We start from the raw sequence: 23,491 nt of genomic DNA, 5'->3' as shown, positions 1-23,491 counted from the left end.
ACAAAAACATCTACATAGCTTTTGCTGATGCTTTACTGACGCGTCAACCAAATGGGACAAGTTCTGTGAACTGCTTTACATTCTCTACGCAATTATAACAACTATAATCTAGATAGAGTGTGAGAGAAACAAAAATGGAGACTAGCACCTTTGATCAGTCTACTGGAGGAGGAGGAGAAGGAACATCAGTAGTGATGCAACAGGAACAAGAACGGATTCCGCAACAACAAATGATGCCACCAGTATTAGCTGAGAAAAAGAAACCAATGAAAGTTTTGGTAGCTATTGATGATAGTGAAGGAAGCTTCTATGCTTTAAAGTGGGCTCTTGATAATTTATTTATCTTTGGTGCTGCTTTTTCAACCGAACCTGATCAAAATCAAAATTTCGGAATGTTATATCTTCTTAATGTTCAGCAACCTTTCCAACACTACATCTTTCCTGCTGGCCCTGGTAAAATATAAAAACAAATTTCATATTTTTTCTTAAAATTAAGAAAAATAAGTCGAACTTATGATTTATTTACCCCAAGAAGGGGTTAAACCTTCGACCTTGTGGTTAACAACCACACACTCTAACAAAATAAGCTATTCCAACAATTTACTTCGGTCGATTTTTAAGTTTTTTTTTTTAATTGAATAGATTGAAAGATATTTTATTTGTGTAGCCGTGTATGCAACCACATCAGTGATAGAATCGGTAAGGAAATCACAAGAACAGAACTCTACCATGTTGTTGTCTCGTGCATTACAAATTTGCAAACAAAGGCTGGTATGAAACTATTTTGATTAAATTTTTCCTTTTTTTTGAAGCATTTGATCGATAATGAAATAGTGTGTTTTTAATTATTTGGGGAATTTTTATGGATGACAGGTAAAAGTGGAAACATTGATGATGGAAGGAGATCCAAAGGACATGGTATGTCAAGCAGCTGAGCAGATGCATGTTGATCTTGTTGTTGTTGGTAGCCGTGGTCTTGGAAAAATTAAGAGGTTGACTAAAATTACTCTGTAAATTTAACTTCATTGTAAAAAACTAATCAAATTCAATTGTTATCTGTAATTTAAGTTTGTTTGGTTTAATTTCCTTTGTCCTAATTTTAGTGGATGAATTAATGTGCAGGGCGTTTCTTGGGAGTGTTAGTGACTACTGTGCTCATCATGCCAAGTGCCCTATCCTCATTGTCAAACCACCGCAGTGATGATAAGATAATTCAGCAAATAATTAGAGTTAACTTCTGATGCAGTTTCACAAGGACTCTATGTGCTAGTGATGTACTATTAATATTACTACTAATAGAATATATATAATAAGGGACTTAATAAGTCTTCTTGTGGGGTTTTTCCTTGTAAATGACTGGTTTAAGTTTAGCTGTGAAGCCCTTTTTAATCAAACCTTGTTGCATTTTGTTTAGTACTTGTACAAGTCCTTCTCTTCTCAAAGAGAGTGCACAACTTGTTTATCCGAGGTTTCATTACGATTGGTTCACCTAAAGGAGAATGCACAACTTTGTTTATACAAGGTTTCATTACAATTGGTTCACCAAAAGGACACGCTGGACAAACAGACAACTGACACCTCTCGAATAGTAATAGCATAAATAACTAACAGTGACACACTTCTAAGGCCAAGCACTAGCAAGATAAACTAACAGTGACACACCTCTAAGGCCTAGTGTGGTAGTGTGGTCCAAAGCCAAAAATTTATGTTCCCGGTTCTAGCTAAGAAATTGAAAAAGTGGGGGTCTAACAACCACACCCAATATTTCGTTCGGCAATCTGTATGGACTAACTCCAATATAATTCTAAGAGAATCAACTAGACAATCAGACTCAATCAAGAAAAGATATCCAAAAGTTATATCTTTTTCTCAAATCAATCAGCAAATCAACATGATGAAATCCGTGAACTGAGTGGTATGAGAATAACTTGAACGGTACCAAAGACCAATGTTCAAGTGTCAATAATATTCAATCAACAACAGAAGCTTGGATTTACCAATTGATTGAACTATGCACAACCTGTGATATTTCAATTATATAAACAAATATAATGCGGAAAATAAATAACACAGACACCAGAAATTTTGTTAACGAGGAAACCGCAAATGCAGAAAAACCCCGAGACCTAGTCCAGATTTGAACGCCACACTGTATTAAGCCGCTACAGACACTAGCCTACTACAAGTTAACTTCGGACCGGAATGCAGTTGAGCCTAACCAAGTCTCACACCGATTAAGGTACAGTCGCGTTCCTTACGTCTCTGAATCCCAGCAGGACTCTACGCACTTGATTCCCTTAGCTGATCTCACCCACAACTAAAAGTTGCTACGACCCAAAGTCGAAGACTTTATAAACAAATCTATCTCGCACAGGTAAGTCTATTCTGATAAATAAATATGTCTCCCATATAAGTACATTTGAAGTTTTGTTCCGTCTTTTGATAAATCAAGGTGAACAGGAACCAATTGATAATCCGGTCTTATACTCCCGAAGAACAGCCTAGAAATATCATCACCTCACAATAACTTAACTATATGGTAGTAGAAGAAGTTATTGTGGAATCACAAAGAATGAGACGAAGAGCTTTGTGATTAATTTTTATATCTTACCTATCGGAGATAAATCTCGAGAAAATCATAGAGAAGATAGTACTCAATACGATAGAAAAAGTAAGATCAGAACACGCAATTACAGAGAAAATAGTTGGGTCTGGTTTCAGAATCCCAATGAAGTCTTTAAGTCGTTAACCTATAATGATTTTAAGAAAAACCTAGGTTAAAGGATAATCGACTCTAGTCGCAACTAGTACCACACAGAAATGTGGGAATTAGGTTTTCCACTTGCTAGAGTTCTCCCTCATATAGTCTTCAAATCAGGGTTTGATAGCTTGGAAACAAAGAAATCAATATTCACCGTTAGATGAAAACCTGATTTAAGATTCAAGCTAAGTTTGCTTAAAACCAAAGCAATATATCTCCACCGTTAGATGGTCTTAGCTTGTTACACACAAATGAAATATACTTTCATTTAGAAATGGGTAACCGTACCTAAACGTGTATATTGAGTTGGCTCAATAACAGTTTACCGAAGTTAGCCATATGAACACTTCTGTATTAACCACATTCATCTAACACTTCTAGAACAAATGATAATCAAATGAATCTAATTGTGTTACTCATAGAGTTGTTCAATTGTTTATATTCTCAAAGAAGTATACAAGACACAATTGAGACAAAATTGGATTTGATTCATGATTGTACAAAGTACTTATTCAAGAATCAATTCATGAAAATTAAGCCATGGTCTGCAAAGATTGCATTCCTTAATTTATTAATGTATTTTTTCATGAGTATGAAATCATACTAAACCGATTTTAGAAATTTAACCACTTAGTTTGCAAACGGGTACGCAAAATTAAGTTCCGGACTTTGGTCTTGTCTGACAGTTCGCAAACCGGTATGCATATTATCGTCCCGGACCTAACTCAGGTAAAACCGTTCGCTTACTGGTATGCATACTTGGTTCTCGGACTTTAACAGTTAAAACCGTTCGCATACTTGTATGCAAACTTGGTTTCTGGACCTGAATCATACTACAACAGTTTGCATACTGGTATGCAAACTGTGTTATATCCAGACAAAGGTTAATTGTTCTAAACTCCCATTTCAATCATTGAAACATCCTTAGAAGACGACAATAGCTATCTTATACAGACTATTAGTTTATAAGTAATTTTCAATTGATCGAATGATCAGTACGAAATATTCTGATTCGATATCAAACGAGTGTCTCACACAAATCATGTAAGATGTTTCAAGGCAATTTTCACATGATCATCTTTTGAATTATTATTTAGTTTCCAACAAATAAATTGTTTCCAACTAAACTCGTCAAGAATAATGATGAACGTAGCTAAAGCAAAAAGCTTCCAACACATATTTTGACAAATATATAACCGAGTTAAACTCGGCTCGAAATATCAAGTGTGTATAATGTGAAAATCTACATAGATATATACGACTTAGTATCAATAGGAGAGAATAGCAACGCTTGTGAGTTCGACCGATCAGTGCTCTAAAAATCTCCCACTTTGTCAATTTTAGTGCCAAAACTATTAATACATATGGATTACAAAATAAATAAACTTTGTAGCTTCTCATCCAACATGCTTGATTCCTTGGTTCTTCAACATTCCTTGAATTCTTCGTCACTTCAAGTACTCCAGTGATTCTGAACATGTTCAACTCAGCATCATCGTTGTTGAAGATCCGTGGCCATAATAATAAGAAAAGAATTGTTCTCAATTATTGCTATACAGTGTCATAGTATTATTACACATCATCAAAGTTCAATTGTGTCACAACTTCGAAAATAATACTATGGTGATATGTATCTCTCCCCCTTAGTCAATACTTCATCTCACAATGAAAACCACTCCCTCTTACATAATGATCCGTAAACCATATGTATGTAGTGTGAACTACAAAATAATTCTCCTCCTTTTTGTCAATATAAATTGGCAAAGGTACGAAAACTAGCGGGATCATAATGAAATTCTCAAAGAGATTATTCATGACTAAAAGAGAACATATCAACTTGATTTCGATGATTTCACATAGTCGAAACTTAAAGTATTCATCAAGGAGTTTATAAAGATACAAGATAACTCCTATAATATTCCACAGCCGCACTCCCCACAAATATTTGGCAATTAAGTACAAGTTCAATTAAGAACTCTCCCCCATAAAATGTCATTCCCGAAAGAACATCAAGAGCGACCTTACTTTTCAAGAAATAAGGATTTCTTTGCACATTAACAAATTACATGAAATATGGATTTGTATCCAGAAAAATCGAATAAATTAACCACAACACAACCTTAATGATTAATTTAATCGGAAATGCTCAACATAAGAAAACTTGCGGAGCCATACAGTACTTTCACATAGAAGTGGATCAGGGAAAGATCAATACTGCAGAATATTCAAAAGTTCGTTTTATCTTTTATCAATATTTTCATAATGACATAATAGACTTAACTTTTGAATATATGAGATAGTTATAGTTCACGGACGTAAACACACATATCCCATAATATTTTTACAATATATAAAACCAATAAAGATTAATACTCCAAATCATCTTCCAAATAACTTAGAATTTGAATAAATAAATCTAAAACATTGCAAGATGTAAATCGTTGGCAATATCTATGTGTAATCACAATATTTGTTATACCAAACCCTAGTTATCCTTCTTAAAACACAATAATAAATTCTCATAAGAAGTTTCCTAGACATTGTAGAGCTTTCTCAGAGTATCTACTGAGAATTCCTTCTCATTATTGAAAAACCCATTGATTATTGGATCATTCAATTCCACCTGATCTTCAGAAATATCAGTTAACTTACTAAGTTCTCTTTTCAGTTCACACAAAATGTTCTTTGTCAGGGATAACATTTTTTCATAGTGAGATATCTTTTTAAAAGAGAAAACGATTTGAGATTTTAAATCATTTCTTTTGCTGATGAAATCCTTCACTACAACCCTAAAGTTATTATCAATCTGACAAATATACAAAAAACAGTTAGAGGAAGAACCTTTTTCATCATTTGTAGACCTTTCCTTTTTCTTTCTTGAGGATTGAATTCCTTCACAAACATACACATTAACTGCTTCTACTACATCCTTTTGTGGTACCTCTAGGTACATAAGCCATGATACTGTTATTGTATCTTTCAAAGAAAATAGAGTGAAGAGCATTTTGATCACAAATGAATATAAATAGAGCACCAGACAACCAAATCCTAAAAGATTTTGAAAAAGTCTTCACGGTTCACAATCCATTATCTATTTTTGATAAGAAAATATTCAATTGCAAACCATAACTTACATAACCTTATAAAATCCGAGGATAAGAAATTAACAACTATACATGACTTGAGCAACCTTGATACAATCATCATATTATCAAGTTAATAATGAGGATGCATGCAATCACTACAATTAGACAGTGATGGAGTGAGCAGAATGCTCACATCTTATGTCACATGGTGACTTATCAAGGTTTGAATAGACTTCTTATCCCGTCTTACTCTGGTTCTCTTAGACTTCTTCTTGCCTTCAGGAGTTCCTTGTTGATTACCCAAAGCAAGATTCATCCTTTGCATGTCATTCTGAAGTTTGACAATTCTTTTGTTCTTCTTCTTGAATTTTCAACACTTACTTTGAACATGATTCGCATTTCCACAAAACAAAAAATTCAGAAAGAATCCTTATTTTGCTGATTTGTCTCTTGTTTATCACAACTTACACCATCCGTAATTCCAAAACCGGCCGGAGCAAAGGAGTTGTTTGTGCTTACAGTCCTACTTTTGAACCCTAAACCATTTGTGTTTCCAAAATACTTCTAACCAAATAACATTGCTGAGATCTTGTCAGAGCTTCCAGAAAACCTTTGCATGTCACACTTTAGTGTGTCAATCTTCTTTGCTTTTAGAGACATGGTTTTGGTGAAATCATCAATTAAGACAATCAATCTCAAGATTTTTCACCTGAAGTGATGATTCAAGTTTCTTCAACAACATCTTTAGTTGAAGATTTTCTTGGTGAATTTCTTCATTTTTATCCAAGAATTCCAAAATCTTAGTGTCAGACTCGTATTCTGAATCAGAATTTGAGTTAGTAGAAGTTTCTGCTGAGAGAGATGAAATTTCTGTGCAAACTTCGGAAGTATGCGTATTGACCAACTGATATGATTTTTCTTGTATTGAATCATCTGAAGCATCAGAGAGAGAGTGTTGTTTCTCAGATCTTTTGCTTCTTTTCACAATATCCTTGATCTTTTGTAAAATCAATGACCTGTCAATTTTAACATGATTTGGACAACATTCATCATCCCAAGACAAGTTAGGAGAATCTCTTGTATTGGTCACAGCATTGAATGCAGATGTTCTGACTGTGTTCTGATTATGATCAAGAACTTTTATTTTTCCAACAAGTGAGTTTCTGGAAAGTATTTCAAGGTTATTTCCCTCAACGATGGCATGTTTCTTAGAATCATATCTGGCTGGTAGTGATCTGAGAATTTTTATCACAATGTCCTTTTCAGGAATAGTCTTACTTAATGCAAAAGAAGCATTAAAATTTCAGAAACTTTGTGCTTAAACTCATCAAATGAATCTTCACCAGCCATACGAAGGTTTTCCCAATCATAATTTACGTTTTGAAGCCTAGCTTCCTTTTCAGAGGTATTCCCTTCACATACGGTTTCTAAGATATCCCAAACATCTTTAGACTTATTGCATGTGGTCACATGGTGCTGAAGATTTGGGGTAATGGCATGGGTGATCGCCTTTAAACCGTCAGAATTTTGCTTTGCAGCGAGAATCTTGTCAGGTTCATACGCACCAATATCCTTTGGAGTAGTTATACCGTTTACTATAACCACTGGAGGATCATCGCCATTAACAACACGAACCCATGATTGAAAATCACGCGCTTGAAGAAAAGCATGCATAACAATTTTCCACCATAAATAATTCGAGCCATCGAAGACTGGCGGTACGTTTATAGAGATAGCACTCATGTACATAGATTAGATTGCTACAAACACGGACTTATGAGGTCTTAGCGTGTTTGCCTGCTCTAATACCAATTGAAAAAGCGACGGTCTAACAACCACACCCAATATTTCGTTCGGCAATCTGTATGGACTAACTACAATATAATTCCAAGAGAATTAACTAGACAGTCAGACTGAATCAAGGAAAGATATACAAGAGTTATATCTATTTCTCAAATCAATCAACAAATCAACAAGATGAAATCCGTGAAATGATTGATATGAGATAACTTGAACGGTACCAAAGACCAATGTTCAAGTGTCAATCAATTTCAATCAACAACCAAAGGTTGGATTTACCAATTAATTGAACTACACACAACCTGTGATATTTCAATTATATAAACAAATATAATGCGGAAAAGAAATAACATAGACACCAGAAATTTTGTTAGCGAGGAAATAACAAATATAATGCGGAAAAGAAATAACACAGACGAAGAGCTTTGTGGTTACTTTTTATATCGTACCTATCGGAGATAAATCTCGAGCAAATCTTAGAGAAGATAGTACTCAATACGATAGAAAAAGTAAGATCAGAGCACACAACTACAAAGAAAATAGTTGGGTCTGGCTTCAGAATCCCAATGAAGTCTTTAAGTCGTTAATCTATAATGGTTTTAGGAAAATCCTGGGTTAAAGGAGAATCGACTCTAGTCGCAACTAGTATCACACAGAAGTGTGGGGATTAGGTTTTCCAGTTGCTAGAGTTCTCCCTTATATAGTCTTCAAATCAGGGTTTGATAGCTTAGAAACAAAGCAATCAATATTCACTGTTAGATGAAAACCTGATTTAAGATTCAAGCTAAGTTTGCTTAAAACCAAAGCAATATCTCTCCACCGTTAGATGGTCTTAGCTTGTGACACACAAATGAAATATACCTTCATTTAGATATGGGTAACCGTACATAAACGTGTATATTGAGTTGGATCAATAACAATTAACCGAAGTTAGCCATATGAACACTTTTGTATTAACCACATTCATCTAACACTTCTAGATCAAATGATAATCAAATGAATCTAATTATGTTACTTATTGATTTGTTCAATTGTTTATATTCTCATAGAAGTATACAAGATACAATTGAAACAAAATCGGATTTGATTCATGATTGTACAAAATACTTATTTAAGAATCAATTCATGAACATTAAGCCACGGTTTGCAAAGATTGCATTCCTTAATTTATTAATGTATTTGTTAATGAGTATGAAATCATACTAAACCGATTTTAGAACTTTAACCACTTAGTTTGCAAAAGGGTACGCAAACTTAAGTTTCGGACTTTGGTCTTGTCCGACAGTTCGCAAACCGGTATGCATATTGTCGTCCCGGACCTAACTCAAGTAGAACCGTTCGCATACTGGTATGCATACTTAGTTCACGGACGTTAACAGTTAAAATTGTTCTCATATTGGTATGCAAACTTGGTTTCCGGACCTGAATCATACTACAACAGTTTGCATATTGGTATGCATATTGTGTTATATCCATACAAAGGTTAATTGTTCTAAACTCCCATTTCAATCATTAATACATCCTTAGAAGACGATAATTGTTTTATCACACAAACTTTAGCTTATAAGTAATTTTCAAGTGATCGAATAATCAATACGAAACATTCCGAGTCGACATCAAATGACTGTCTCGGATTAGGATAGAATGTGTAGTTGAGCTTTAGACTTCACGGCGTTCATCGATTGAAGACGAAGAACCACTAAAGGGAGCTTGTGGAACTTCATCAACAAAAGGTATGTGGAGACTTGAAATTATCTATCATTCAGAAGTCTATTTCTATTTTATCTCCTATTGAGACAAAATTCTTATAGTTATATAGACTTTACATTATACACATTTGATATTTCAAGCTGAGTTTAACTCGCTTACATATTTCTCGAAATATGTGTTGGCAAGCTTTCACTTTAACAAAGTTCATCTTTTATTCTTGACGAAAGTCAAAAGATGATCATGTGAAAATCGCCTGGTAACATCTTACGTGATTTGTGTGAGACAGTCATTTGATGTAGACTCGGAATGTTTCGTATTGATCACTTGAAAATTGCTTTGAAGCTAATAGTTTGTGTGAGACAGCTATTCCCATTTTATAAGAATGTTTCAATGATTAAGATAGAGTTTAGAACGATTAACCATTGATTGGATATATCACTTTATGCGTACTTGTATGCTAACTGTTGCAAGTTACTCCAAGTCCGGGAACCATAGTATGCATACCCGTATGCGTAATGGTATAACAGTCGAAGTCCGGGAACTTAGTATGCATATTCGTATGCATATTGGCGTAACAGTTCAGGTCCGGGAATTTAGTATGCGTACCCGTTTGCATACTGGCGAATTGACCAAGTCGGAACTCTAGTATGCGTACCCGCTTGCATACCTGAGTGGGTTAAGTTCTAAAGTCGGTTTATTCGTGAACAAATACATTTATATAATAAGGAATGTAATCTTTGCAAACCGTGGATATAATTAATGCTCATGAATTGATTCGAGTGAATCAAAATCGATTTTGATTCTGTCTTCTATACTTCTATGAGAATATAAACAATTGAACAACTCTATAACTAGTTTCATTTGAGTCATTTGAACTAGTTGTGATTAAGATGAACAAGGTTGATATGAAAGTGTTCATATGGCTAACTTTGGTTAACTATTGTTGATCCAACCATGTGTACACGTTTAGGTACGGTTATCCACATCTAAATGAAGGCACATTTCATTTGTGTGTAACAAGCTAAGTTCGATCTAACGGTTGAAAGATATTATCTAGAACTTAATCAGGTTTTCATTTAACGGTGAATATTCAATTCTTTTTTACCAAGGTAACATTGATTGCAAACCCTGATTTGAAGACTATATAAGGGAGAACTCTAGCAACTGGAAAACCTAATCCCCACACCTCATGTGTGATACTAGTTGCGACTAGATTCGATTCTCCTTTAACCTAGGTTTTTCTAAAACCATTATAGGTTAACGACTTAAAAACTTCATAGGGATTCTGAAACCAGACCCAACTATTTTTTATGTAGTTGCGTGTTCTGATCTTACTTTGTTCTATCGTATTGAGTACTATCTTCTCTAAGATTTGCTCGAGATTCAATCTCCGATCGGTAAGATAAAAAGTAGTCATAAACATCTTCGTCTCATTCTTTTTAATTCCACAATATCTTGTTCCGCTTCCATATGGTTAAGATCATTGTGAGGTGATTGATATACTAGGTTGTTCTTCGGGAGTATAACACCGGATTATCAATTGGTTCCTGTTCACCTTGATTTATCAAAAGACAGAACAAAACTTCATAGGTACTTCTATAGGAGACAGATTTATTTATCAGAATAGACTTTTCTGTGTGAGACAGATTTGTTTATCAAGTCTTCGACAACGGGTCGTAGCAACTCTTAGTTGTGGGTGAGATCAGCTAAGAAAATCAAGTGCGTAGAGTCCTGCTGGGATTCAGAGGCATAAGGAACGCGATTGTACCTTAATCGGTGTGAGATTGGTTAGGACTCAACTACATTCCAGTCCGAAGTTAACTTGTAGTAGGCTAGAGTCTGTAGCGGCTTAATACAGTGTGGTGTTCAAATATGGACTAGGTCCTGGGGTTTTCTGCATTTGCGGTTTCCTCGTTAACTAAATTTCTGGTGCTTGTGTTATTTATTTTCCGCATTATATTTGTTTATATAATTGAAATATCACAGGTTGTGCGTAGTTCAATCAATTAGGTAATCCAACCTTTGGTTGTTGATATAAATTTATTAACACTTGAAGATTGGTCTTTGGTACCGTTCAAGTTGTTTCTCATAATAATCAGGCTTGCGTATTTCTATCTGTTTGATTTGGTGATTACATTGAGAAATAGAGATATAAATCTTGGATGTATTTTTCTTGATTGAGTCTAAATGTCTAGTTGATTCTCTTGGAAGTATATTGGAGTTAGTTCATACGGATTGCCTAAACGAAATACTGGGTGTGGTTGTTAGACCCCCGCTTTTTCAAAGCCTTTCAATCACGATGTAGAATATGAGTCGCTTAAAGTCATTGAAAAATTAATAGAGAATCAAAATGAAGATATGAGTATTACTCCTTCGGAAAGCTCTAATATTACCCAAAAATCTTTTTTTAAGTCAATTCCATAATAATACCCAAATTCCATCTCCTAGCCAAGATCCTCAAACGTGTTCAAAAATCAATTTCCAAACTCGTTTAACATCCCTTATGGTATCCCTCTTCAAAAAGGAAATCTAACTACTACCAACCAATATACAACACCTATATCGTTGTTTGGTAATGGAAACAATACCAGAACTGCACTCGATAAATACAAGTCAAGAGCTCAACTTAAAAATATCGCAAGTAAGAAAAGAATCTCTCAATCAAGCACACCTCCTATACCATCATCACAAGAATCACTCATGAGTTATGCGGGTTATAAACTTATTGAATATCTTAAAGATTCGCGAATAGCTAATGAACCCAATCAACAACAACAAAACGAAAATATGGAAAGTTTTTTAACAACATAACAAGAACAAATTCATCTCACTATAAATGTGGAATAAAGGCGTATAATATGGAAAAGGATCTCTCAATGTTGGCTCCAAAGGAAATAAGATATTATGAACTGAAACAAGAAGCCATTTTGCAAAAGATGAATGTACATGAATTTCCTCCACCACACCCATATTTCTTAGACACGTGTTAAATCTAGTTCGAACTAGAATTTACATTCGAATGCAGATAAGGATTTCACAACCAATCCTGAGTCAGCACTGATCCAAAGGACGATCGCAAGTCAGAAACGAATACCGAACCGATCCTAAATGTATTCGGACGTTGTATATATTTTTGAATTGTCTGTTTCTTCTCTGGTTAACATATTTCAATTTAAGTTAGAATAAGAAAGTTTATTTGTCGGGAAATCTTGAACATGTTTTTAATCCAATATATTATTGTTCAAATTTATTTATTTGATACCAAAGGATAGATCCTAATTAATTATTAAAATATATTTTATTTATTTACTTAGTATTGAAATTTATGCTTTACTCATTTCCTAAAAGATTCCACACAACTAGTTCATTAATTATGTAAAGTACATGAATTACTAGCTAATACTAGTCATCATACTAGTAGGATATCTCAATTATTAATGTTGGAATACATTATTTATTATATATTTTGGAAATAATATTTGTATTTATTATGAACGTTATATATTTAATATATTAAGTACACGGCTAGGTTAACAATAACTTTGTCGTCTTAGCCAAACCTATGACTTGTGTTTTGTAGCCCAATTTATATCCAGAACGTTTGGCTAAGAATATGATGGACGCGGTAAATCCGAACAATATTCGGCTAGGAATTTAGTCTAAAAACTCCATTCAAGCTAAATTCGGTTGCCTGTTATTTATTTTCCTAGCCGAACTTAGTCCAAAAACTCCATTAGCTATTTTTTATTTTTTACAATATTTAGTCAGTCCAAGCAATTGAAACTAACTGAAACTCTTTTTGAAAAATATACATGAATTTTTATTTTTCATAGACTTCAGTGGCTGAAACTTGGCATGTTTTGTGTTCCATCTACATCCTTCCTGCGGAGATGAATATTTTTTTCGGAACCAATTTGGAGTAGCATTCTGCATTAGTTTCCATTGAGTTAGAATTTCTACTCTTCATTGGATTGCTTAATACTACATTAGACTTGTATTCTTCTCCATGAGCTTTCATATGCATCCGTAAATTCGCATATCTTTTGAACCCCTTTCCACAAACTTGACAATAGTGTGTGTACTTGGCCAAGAAATTTGTTGCATCTGATTTGATTAGTTTGTAATTTGTTGGAGAATACCCATCAGTTCTCATATCTTTCTTTTCGACTTCATTGCGTAATCCCATCTCTTCTATAACAACTTTCTTATTGGTGGTGGTAACGTCATCATGAACATTAGTAGTATTGTAATTGTTATAGTTGTCTCCATACCACTCTAGATGTTCGTCAGAAAAAAAAAGTTGCTGCCTCGACCAATTTCGCTTCCAATTTGAACATGACTTGGATGAGGATCCTGAGTTGCATATTGGTAGCAAACCAACTACATCGTCAACCTTATGAACGCGCCATAATTGATGCATATCATCATTACTACCCATACCATTAACATAGGGAGAATCTTTATTACTCACAGTTGTTAAAGCCAACTGTTGACAAGTAAACATCATGGAAGATGCTAGCCGGACTTAGTCCAAAAACTCCATTAATTTTTTTTTATTTTTCATAACATTTAGCCAATCCAAGCAAGTGAAACTCACTGAAACTCTTTTTGACAAATATACCTGAGTATCCTAAACATTATGCTCTTTATTTTATTGGTTTCGAATTCAAAATTCTGAAAACCTAGTTTTTTTCAAAAATCTTCTTCCACTTCTTCTTTCTTAAATGATTATTCATCTTACTCTATTAACACTAATACTAACTCAAATGTATAATCTAATCTTAATAATCTACCAGTCTAGACGCATGTGTGAAGATCCTGATATTTCTTTCCAAAACAAATCAAATGTATCATTCAATAACTTTTCAATGGAAAAACACAATTCAAAAAAGATAAAAAAGATTAAAAAAATAATAATAACCATTTACACAAAAATATGTGTTTTTATGTTTTTTTCTACGGATTTCCACCACAACTCTATAAATTATCTTATGAAATCTGTAAGCATCTTTCCTTAAGGATTTCCACCATAATTCTGATGTGATGGAAAAAGATGGACAAACTCAGTTAAGGTGTTTGATCAGTCTACATGAGAAGAGGAGAAGGAACATCAGCAATGATGCAACAGGAACAAGAACAAATTCTGCAGCAAGAAACGATACCACCAGTGTTAGCAGCAAAGAGAAAACCAATGAAAGTTTTGGTAGCTATTGATGATAGTGAAGGAAGTTTCTATGCTTTAAAGTGGGCTCTTGATAATCTATTCACTTATGGTGCTGCTTCTTCAACCGAACCTAATCAAACTCAAAATTTTGGAATGATGTATCTTCTTAATAATGTCAGCAACATTTTCAATACTACATCTTTCCTGCTGGCCCTGGTAAAACAAAAAGACAAATTTCATATGTTTTCTTAAAATTAAGAAAAATAAGTTAAGTTTACCCCTAAAACAATTGGGGTTAAACCATCGACCTTGTGGTTAACAGCCACGCGCTCTAACCAATTGACTTATTCCAACAAATTTGCTTCGGTTGATTTTTAACACATGTGTATTTTTTATTATTATCATTGAATAGAAATATATATATATTTTTGTGTGTGCAACCACATTAGTGATAGAGTCAGTAAGATAAACGCAAGAGCAAAACTCTACCATATTGTTGTCTCGTGCATTACAAATTTGCAAACAAAGGTAGATACGACATATGTTATTCTGATCATAATTAAATAGATAAACCTAAAAAAATTGTACTTACGAAACTATTTTGATTGATTTTCTTTTTTGGAGCATTTGATCGGTAATGAAATAGTGTGTCTGTAATTATTTTTATGGATGACAGGTAAAGTGGAAACGTTGATGAAAGGAGGGTATGATATGTCAAGCAGATGAGCAGATGCATGCTGATATTCTTGTTGTTGGTAGCCGTGATCTTGGAAAAACTAAAAGGTTAACTAAAATTACTCTCTAATTTAACTTAATTGTAAAAGTACTTGATCAAATTCAATTGTAATTTATAGTTCAAGTTGCTTGGATTTTATATCGTTGTCCTAATTTTAGTAGATGAACTAATGTACATGGCGTTTCTTGAGATTGTTATTGACTATTGTGCTCATCATGCCAAGTGCCCTATCCTTATTGTCAAACCACCACAGTGATGATAAGGTAATTCAGCAAAGAATTATAGTTAACTTCTTCTCAGCTTCAGCTTCAGCTTCACAGGGATTTTATGTGCTAGTGATGTACTATTAATACTACTAATATTAAAATGTATGTATAATAAGGGACTTAATAGGTTTTCTTGTGGGGTTTTTCCTTGTAAATGAATAGTTTAAGTTTAGGTGTGAAGCCCTTTTTAGTCAATTTTTTTGTACCTGGTTATGTGTTTGTACAAGTCTTGCTCTTCTCAAAGAGATACATAGAATGAACAACCTTATTTGTACACGGTTTCTTTACAATTGGTTCACCTCAGGACATGCTGGACAAACAGACAAATGACACCTCTTTGTAGTAACAACTAACAGTGACACACCTCTAATGCCAAGTACTAACAACTACAACTAACAGTGAGACACCTCCTAAGCCAAACACTAATGTGGTCAAAAGCTTTGGCTTAGCTAGTGAAAGAAAAATAATTGTTCCCGATTCTTGCTAAGGCTAAGAAATGGATGACTCGCTAAGAAATGGATGACTAAAATTGAGTTTCCAGTTTCCGTAATTCAACTAGGTGAATACTGAGTTTCTGTTTGCGTATTGAAATTTGTGTTTTTTTTTTGCTACACCTCTCCCACATTTGATCTTGATAATTTACCATTGTTTAACGGTTTCATATTGTCCACTGCCGGATATCAAATTTTTAAAAAGAAATTGGTAAAAATGTCTATATATAATAGATACTAGTTTCTCTTCTCAAGTCACTCCAAATCATCTCCTTACTACTTGATATTCCACTCAAATTTTCTCAAATCATCTCTCGAAAACTTTTTTTCTTATATTTTTTTCTCCATCCCTTTTGTAGACAAAAGTGTCAGTAAAATTACGAGAAAGGAACACTCTCCTATAGAAGACTTGCATCTTGTTATTGCATTTTGTATTCTAGATAAAGAAGGAACTTATTCCGTGTATAAGAATTTGTTTCGACAAAAAGTTATGGAAAAATTTGTACAAGTTTGTTGTGGAAATCCTTATAATCGTACTCCAGTTGGTATTCAAAGTAGATTTACCATTATCGAGCAATTGACAGAGAATTTTTATTTTGATATTCTTTCTTTTAATTCGAAAATATGCAGAAAAAAAAACGAATTCGATTAGCTTAATAGAGTTTTAAAATATGGTTAATCGTTATTATTTGAAGAAAGTGAAAGTTTTTTTTTTTTTATGAAAATGATTAAATGTCGATCAATTTTTTTTATGAAATTGGGGGGGGGGGGGGAATTACTGACAAGAAACAAATCAGTCACCCTATAAAGGCCTCATTTCAAACTTCCAAACAGATAATCCCGATCAAGATATAGATGCTTAGAGAATCTCCAATTATAACCTACATTTAAACCTTTTTTATGGATATGCGATCTGAATCGGATGAATTTAAGAATGTGTAAAAACTATCCCCAACCATTAACTATTTTACTTATCCAGTTGTCATATATGTTGATTGTATTTTTTTAAATCATTGACTATTCATTGAATCCTTTTAATAACGAACCTTTGATTTTAATAACAATGATGTCTACATCCTCTATAAAAACCTCTGAAACCGTATATGATGGGTTAAAGGATGTCCACATAGCTACCTACACGTCATCATAACATTCATCTTTGATATTTCAATTGGAGAATTATTATTTTTGGTTTAAAATGGCTCCAGATCACATATCTTCTAACTTCATGTCTCCTCCCGTCCTAACCAATGAGAATACGCCACCTATGTTTTCCCTATATTTTTTTATTTGTAATTGACAACGTAATTAAATTAATTTAACATCGTTATTTCGAAAACTAGAACATGTTGATATCTCATGTCTGTGGTTCTTCATCTTTTTGAAAAAAAACTTATATTTACGCTCTTTGATAAAATTTAGATGTTTAATAACATATCTCAAAGATTTCAAATAAAGGGCTTTTCATATAACAATGTTAATTTTGTTTTGTTTTTTTGAAAACAAAATGTTAGAGCATTGCTCGGTCGAACTCACAAGTGTTTCTATATCAAGCTTGTTGTCAAAACTATATCTTGATTTCTAGTGTACAATTAGTTAAGTCTCGGTTTAGGATAGTGGAGTTGAGAAACGACCCAGTCATCATTTTGCGTTCTACCGTTTGAAGGCGAAGATAAACCAAAGTTGTTAGAGAATTGCTCGGTCGAACTCGCAAGCGTTGCTATCTCAAGCTTGTTTGTCAAGTTTAGTTGCCAAAACTATAAGTCTTGATTTCTAGTCTACTTATAGCTAAGTCTCGGATTAAGATAGTAAGTGTAGTTAAGCTTTAGACTCCGCGGCGTTCATCGATTGAAGACGAAGAACTACTCAAGGGAACTTGTGGAACTTCATCAACAAAAGGTATGTGGATACTTGAACTTATCTATCATTCAAAATTCTATCTACTCTATCTCTTATTTGAGACAAAAGTCGTATTGCTATATAGACTTCAATTATACACATTTGCTATTTCAAGACGAGTTTATCTCGCTTATCTATTTCTTGAAATATGTGTTGGTAAGATTTCGCTTTAGCCAAGTTCATCTTTACTCGTGGCGAAAGTCATATTGATTATTTCAATAACTTGAAAATCGCTTTGATGAAAATAATTTGTGAATAACAACTATTTTAACATCCTCTAAGAAAGTTTCAATGATTGAAATGACAGTTTAGAACTAGTAACCATGTTTGGATATAAACATAGTGTGTTCACACATTTGTGTAAAAGTCCAAACCGGGAACCCAAAGTATGTGTACCCGTACGCGTACTGGCGGTTGTTGGAAATCCGGGTAAGTATGCGTACCCGTACGCGTACTGGCGGAAGATTCACGTCTGTGAATTTCTGCTGGAGTTTGGAAGTTAAAAACAAACTCAATCCGGGTACTTAAGTATGCGTACCCATTTGCTTACTTAAGTAGGTTACTTTCTAAAATCGGTTTGTTCATGAACTAAAACATTTATATAATAAAGAATGCAATCTTTGCAAACCGTGGCTATAATTTTTATGAATTGATTCGAGTGAATCATAACCGATTTTGCTTCGATTGTATCTTGTATACTTCTATGAGATCTAAGCAATTGAACAACTATCTAACTAGTTGATTTGAGTCATTTGAACTAGTTATGGTGAAGATGAATAAGGTTGATATGAAAGTGCTCATATGGCTAACCATTGGTTAACTATTGTTGAACCGACTAAGTGTACACGTTTAGGTATGGTTACTCAAACCTAAATGAAGGTACATTTCATTTGTATATAACAAGCTAACGGTTGAAAGATATTAGCTTGAATCTAATTAGGTTTTCATCTAACGGTGAATATTGAATGCTTTGTTACCAAGGTAACTAAGATTGCAAACCCTGATTTGAAATCTATATGAAGGAGAACTCTAGCAACTAGGAAACCTAATCTCCACACCTCCTGTGTGATACTAATTGTATAAGCTAGAGTCGATTCTCCTTTAACCTTATGTTTTTCACGAAATCCTGTAGGTTAACGACTTAAAGACTTCATTGGGATTGTGAAGCCAAACCTAACTATTTTCTCTGTAGCTGCGTGATCCGATCTTGATGTTTTCTGTCGTGATTGAGTACAATCGTAAGAATGGATTGAGATTTATATCTCTGATAGGAAAGATAGAAAAGTAGTCACAAACACCTTCGTCTCATCGTTTGTGATTCCACAATATCTTGTTTCGTTAATCGATTAAGATTATTATGAGGTGATTGATAATACTAGGCCGTTCGTCAGGAATATAAGTCCGGGTTATCAATTGGTTCCTGTTCACCTTGATTTATCAAAAGACGGAACAAAAACTCGTAGGTATATCTGTGAGAGACATATTTATCTATTGTGTAGACTTTTCTGTGTGATACAGATTTGTTTATAAAGTCTTCGACTTTGGGTCGTAGCAACTCTTAGTTGTGGGTGAGATCAGCTAAGGGAATCAAATGCGTAGTATCCTGCTGGGATCAGAGACGTAAGGAGCACGACTGTACCTTGAATCAGTGTGAGATTGACTACATTCCAGACCGGAGTTAGCTTTGTAGTAGTCTAGTGTCTGTAGAGGCTTAATACAGTGTGGTGTTCAAATCTGGACTAGGTCCTGGGGTTTTTCTGCATTTGCGGTTTCCTCGTTAACAAAACTTCTGGTGTTTGTGTTATTTCTTTTTCGCATTATATTTTCTAATATAATTGAAATATCACAGGTTGTGCGTTGGATCGATCAATTGGTAAATCCAACCTTTGGTTGTTGATTGAAATTGATTGATCCTTGAACATTGGTCTTTGGTATCGTTCAAGTTATTTCTCTTATATTCAATCAGGCTCGCAAATTATTATTTGTTGATTGCGGATTGAATTGAGAAATTGAGATATAACTCTTTGATATACTTTTTTATTAAGATTGAGTCTGACTGTCTAGTTGATTCTCTTGAAAGTATACTGGAGTTAGTCCATACAGATTTCTAAGCGAAATATTGGGTGAGGTTGTTAGACCCCCGCTTTTTCAATTGGTATCAGAGCAGGCAAACACTATAAACCTAATAAGTTTGTGTTTGACTAATCCCTAAATTTTGTTCCTATGGGAAATCTAATTGAGAAACTTGCTCTTGGCATCTGTAGCGCACGCCAGAATTTCTTAAAGATTGTTTAAAGCTTATTATCCACAAGACCTCCGGTCTCTCAAGATAATCTCGCTGCATCTAAGACTTTGGAAAACTTGGATGATGAGGAAAAATCTAAGAAAAAAATTAAAAGTTCTTATAAGAAAAATTGTTCAAGAAAACGTGGTCAACGCTCAAATATATGGAATCTCACTAGATTAACTCTTAGTCTTTTTGAGGAATACTATCGTGATGGATCAATTGACAAAGATCTAATTAAAGCGTTTGAAAGCGTTTTTAAATTCTTAGAAAAACTTATTTCGATTAAGGAATTGAATCATTCTGATAAAAGTTATGTGCCTGACAAATCATGTGTACGAACTAAGTTTCCTACCAACTCATATGAAATTGATAAAAAAAATCTCTGGTGAGTTTTATGTAGGTTCTAATGATCGGAAAACGTCGTTCCTTGGTCACAGGAAAAAGGATTTTAAAAATTTCATTAACCCTGAGTATCATCATTACTATGATTATACACGTGGCACATGTCACAAATATCAACCGCAAAAGTTGCAGAAGGATCACTCTGCACTTCTTTCCACTTGGTAACAAGCTTGGATTTACCCCATTTGTATATAACTTGAAGTAGGGCAAGTAACGGTTGACTATTTTGTTTGGGTTCATTTATTTTGTAATCTTTCTTTTTCTTCCCAAGGTTAGTTAAAAGTGATGTAGTCTCTCTACTATTCTTTTACTCCACTATACTGATTCCGTTAGTGTGCGAACCTTGGTTGGTAAGCGTTTAAGAAATCTTGCTTTCCTTTTGTGGGTCGCGGTTCATAAACGGGTCCAAGCCCATTCTTGGGTCTATAAGAACTTAGGTACGCTTACCTTTCTTCTTCCTTCTCTTGTCCGCGTACATGAACGTTTCTAGGGTTCATGTATTATCTCCATTAAAAATTCATACTTGGAGATTCATAAGTAACTAAGGATTGTATTCATCATCAACGAGCAAATCAAGTAAGTTCTTCCTTCTTCTTGTACTCTCAATTCCTAGGTCTTATGGGAAATTTTAAGGTTTCAGAGAAGGTTTCAAAAACTTTGGATTCATCATCTTCTAGCATGACTTTACCTCAAAATCAAGATTCTATTAGAATTAGATTTGTCAATGATTCTAGTAGTAAGATCTTTGAAAGGAACTGAAAAGTTATGTAGAGTCCGAAACTTGCTAATTGCATAAGTTTGCAAACCGGATCATGAACTGAAAAGTTATGTAGACTCCGAAACTCGGTAATTGCATATAAGTTTTCAAACCGGTCCACGAATTGTAACTCAACCGATTCACGAACGATTCAAGTAATTGTACTTTGTACATTTGCAAACTATGTCGATCATAATTCAATTGCGATTAAATAATTTCTATGAAGTATTTTGCATTTGATCATTTATCTAATTAACACTAGACTCATTTTATCACATGATTGTGATTCAATATTAATGTCTTAGTGAACATGAAAATGAGTGTTAAGCTTTTAAGTTCAAATCGACTAGTTTCGGATAACCATGTTGAACATAGTCTTTATACACGGTTCGGTTACGGTTTACCTAACCATAGTGTATATCTTGTATACGTGATTAAGATTCAAAGCTTTCATCGAATGGTGGATATTGTTTGCTTGGTTCCAAAGCTATCTTAGCTTAAACCTAAAGCAACCTAGGTTTTGAAGTCTATATAAGGAGAACTCTTGGCAACTAGGATCTTTGAATCCTGACACTACTTTTTGGTGTGTCCTAGTTGTATCCAGAATCGTCCTCTCCAGAAACCCCTTTAGGGTTTAACGACTACAAAGGCTTCACTGGGACTCGTGAAGCCATGTCCAGTTAACTTTTATCTTGATAACTTGAGTATCTTGATCTTGATTGTTTGTAGAGCTTGCTCCATCAATCAAGATCGATAGTAATCAACAAAGTCTCTTCGTCTCATACTTTATTGATTCCACAAGTTTTATACTTGTGAGGTGAATAATAATCTAGGATGCACTTCGGGTTGCATAAGTCCAGATTTTGAGGATAGCTATACTTTTGTCTAAGGTGTTACCGATTTCCATCACCTGGGTCTATCGTTTGATCTGATCATGCGTTTAGATCGTAAATCAGGAAATCAAATATAGGCTTAATCTGTGGGAGGAAGATTTGGTTTAAAGTCTTCAATTGAGTTGAAGCAACTCTTAGTCGTGGGTGAGATCGTCTAAGGGAATCAATTGCGCAGAGTCATGCTGGGATTTAAGAGGCGTAAGGAGCGCGATTGTACCTGAATCAGTGAGAGACTGAGTTCGGGCTCAACTACATTCCAGTACGAAGTTAATTAGTAGTATGCTAGTTTCTGTAGCGTATTAACACAGTTTTGTGTTCAATCTGGACTAGGTCCCAGGGTTTTTCTGCATTTGCGGTTTCCTCGTTAACAAAACTTCTGATGTCTGTGTTATTTATTTTTCCACATTATATTGTTTATCTTTATAATTGAAATATCACAGGTTTGTGCGTTGATCAATCACAGTAGCTAGGTCCAACCTTGTTAGTTGGAAAAGACTTGATTGATCCTTGGACATTGGTCTTTGGTACCGTCCAAGAACTCTCTTTGTAATTAGGTTCACGGATTCAATTCTATAAAGGTTCTAACAACAAGAGAGAGAGAGAGAGATAACTCTATGCACTTTCCTTGATTGAGTTTTTACTCTCAGAGTTATGTTGAGTGTGTCCATCCAGATTACTTATAAAAAAGTCGGTGGTGTATCTTGGTACCCCCAACACTTTCACAAAATCCTTCTTGAAATACGTTAACTTAGGTTGATAATGCTAGTAGTGGCCGGTTATAGATAAGATTAAGTTCACGGAAGAAATCCATTTATGTTCAAAGAACGAAAAATTCAAAAGAGGCGTAAGAAAATTGAAAGAAAAATAGCGGAGTTATGATTAAGATTAAAATCTATTTTGATTAACTAAGAAAAACAAAATGGTTATAATTAAGAAAAGCTTTAAAGTGATACTTTATCATAGAGTTATAAAAAACAGTAGCAGAAATACAATTTATAATCCAACGAACGTTAGTTTGCTAATTTTCTGAGATGATTTAGATGAGACATAATCATAATCAGTAAACATTATCTTTATGTGTTAGACACTGTTAACTATACTAATACATTTTTAAAGCAAAACAAGTGAAATATTCTTATTGGTTGGGACAATAGGAGACTGGAAAATAAGTGACAGGTGATCCGTAGCCCTTTAAAAATTAAAAAAAATAATCCAAGGTGGCTTAAATAAAATGTATGA

The 23,491-nt window shown here is 34.1% G+C and overlaps 2 protein-coding genes across 2 annotated transcripts; both read left to right on the top strand.

The window, feature by feature from the left end:
- The first annotated feature begins 7 nt into the window (after window positions 1-7).
- On the top strand, window positions 8-1,389 carry LOC113314046 (universal stress protein A-like protein). The gene is made up of 4 exons (XM_026562821.1): window positions 8-453; window positions 668-771; window positions 874-992; window positions 1,123-1,389. The coding sequence occupies exons 1-4, from the start codon at window positions 135-137 to the stop codon at window positions 1,199-1,201; spliced, it is 621 nt and encodes a 206-aa protein (XP_026418606.1). The 5' UTR covers window positions 8-134; the 3' UTR covers window positions 1,202-1,389.
- A 13,057-nt stretch (window positions 1,390-14,446) lies between these two features.
- On the top strand, window positions 14,447-15,513 carry LOC113312831. Its single transcript, XM_026561568.1, has 3 exons — window positions 14,447-14,737; window positions 15,222-15,304; window positions 15,435-15,513. The coding sequence occupies exons 1-3, from the start codon at window positions 14,447-14,449 to the stop codon at window positions 15,511-15,513; spliced, it is 453 nt and encodes a 150-aa protein (XP_026417353.1).
- The last annotated feature ends 7,978 nt before the right edge of the window (window positions 15,514-23,491 follow it).

This window comes from Papaver somniferum, chromosome 9 (genome assembly GCF_003573695.1).
Source record: "Papaver somniferum cultivar HN1 chromosome 9, ASM357369v1, whole genome shotgun sequence".
Taxonomy (NCBI): domain Eukaryota; kingdom Viridiplantae; phylum Streptophyta; class Magnoliopsida; order Ranunculales; family Papaveraceae; genus Papaver; species Papaver somniferum.
The sequence above is the reverse complement of the archived record's forward strand: the minus strand, read 5'-3'. Positions and strand labels throughout refer to the sequence as shown.

Bases quoted from the DNA above. Each gene is read 5' to 3' on its own strand.
- LOC113314046 (XM_026562821.1), top strand. From the start codon at position 135: ATGGAGACTAGCACCTTTGATCAGTCTACTGGAGGAGGAGGAGAAGGA. The intron at 772-873 runs GTATGAAACTAT...TATGGATGACAG, and splicing joins AAATTTGCAAACAAAGGCTG to GTAAAAGTGGAAACATTGAT. The intron at 993-1,122 runs GTTGACTAAAAT...ATTAATGTGCAG, and splicing joins GGTCTTGGAAAAATTAAGAG to GGCGTTTCTTGGGAGTGTTA.
- LOC113312831 (XM_026561568.1), top strand. From the start codon at position 14,447: ATGAGAAGAGGAGAAGGAACATCAGCAATGATGCAACAGGAACAAGAA. The intron at 14,738-15,221 runs GTAAAACAAAAA...CGTTGATGAAAG, and splicing joins CATCTTTCCTGCTGGCCCTG to GAGGGTATGATATGTCAAGC. The intron at 15,305-15,434 runs GTTAACTAAAAT...ACTAATGTACAT, and splicing joins GATCTTGGAAAAACTAAAAG to GGCGTTTCTTGAGATTGTTA.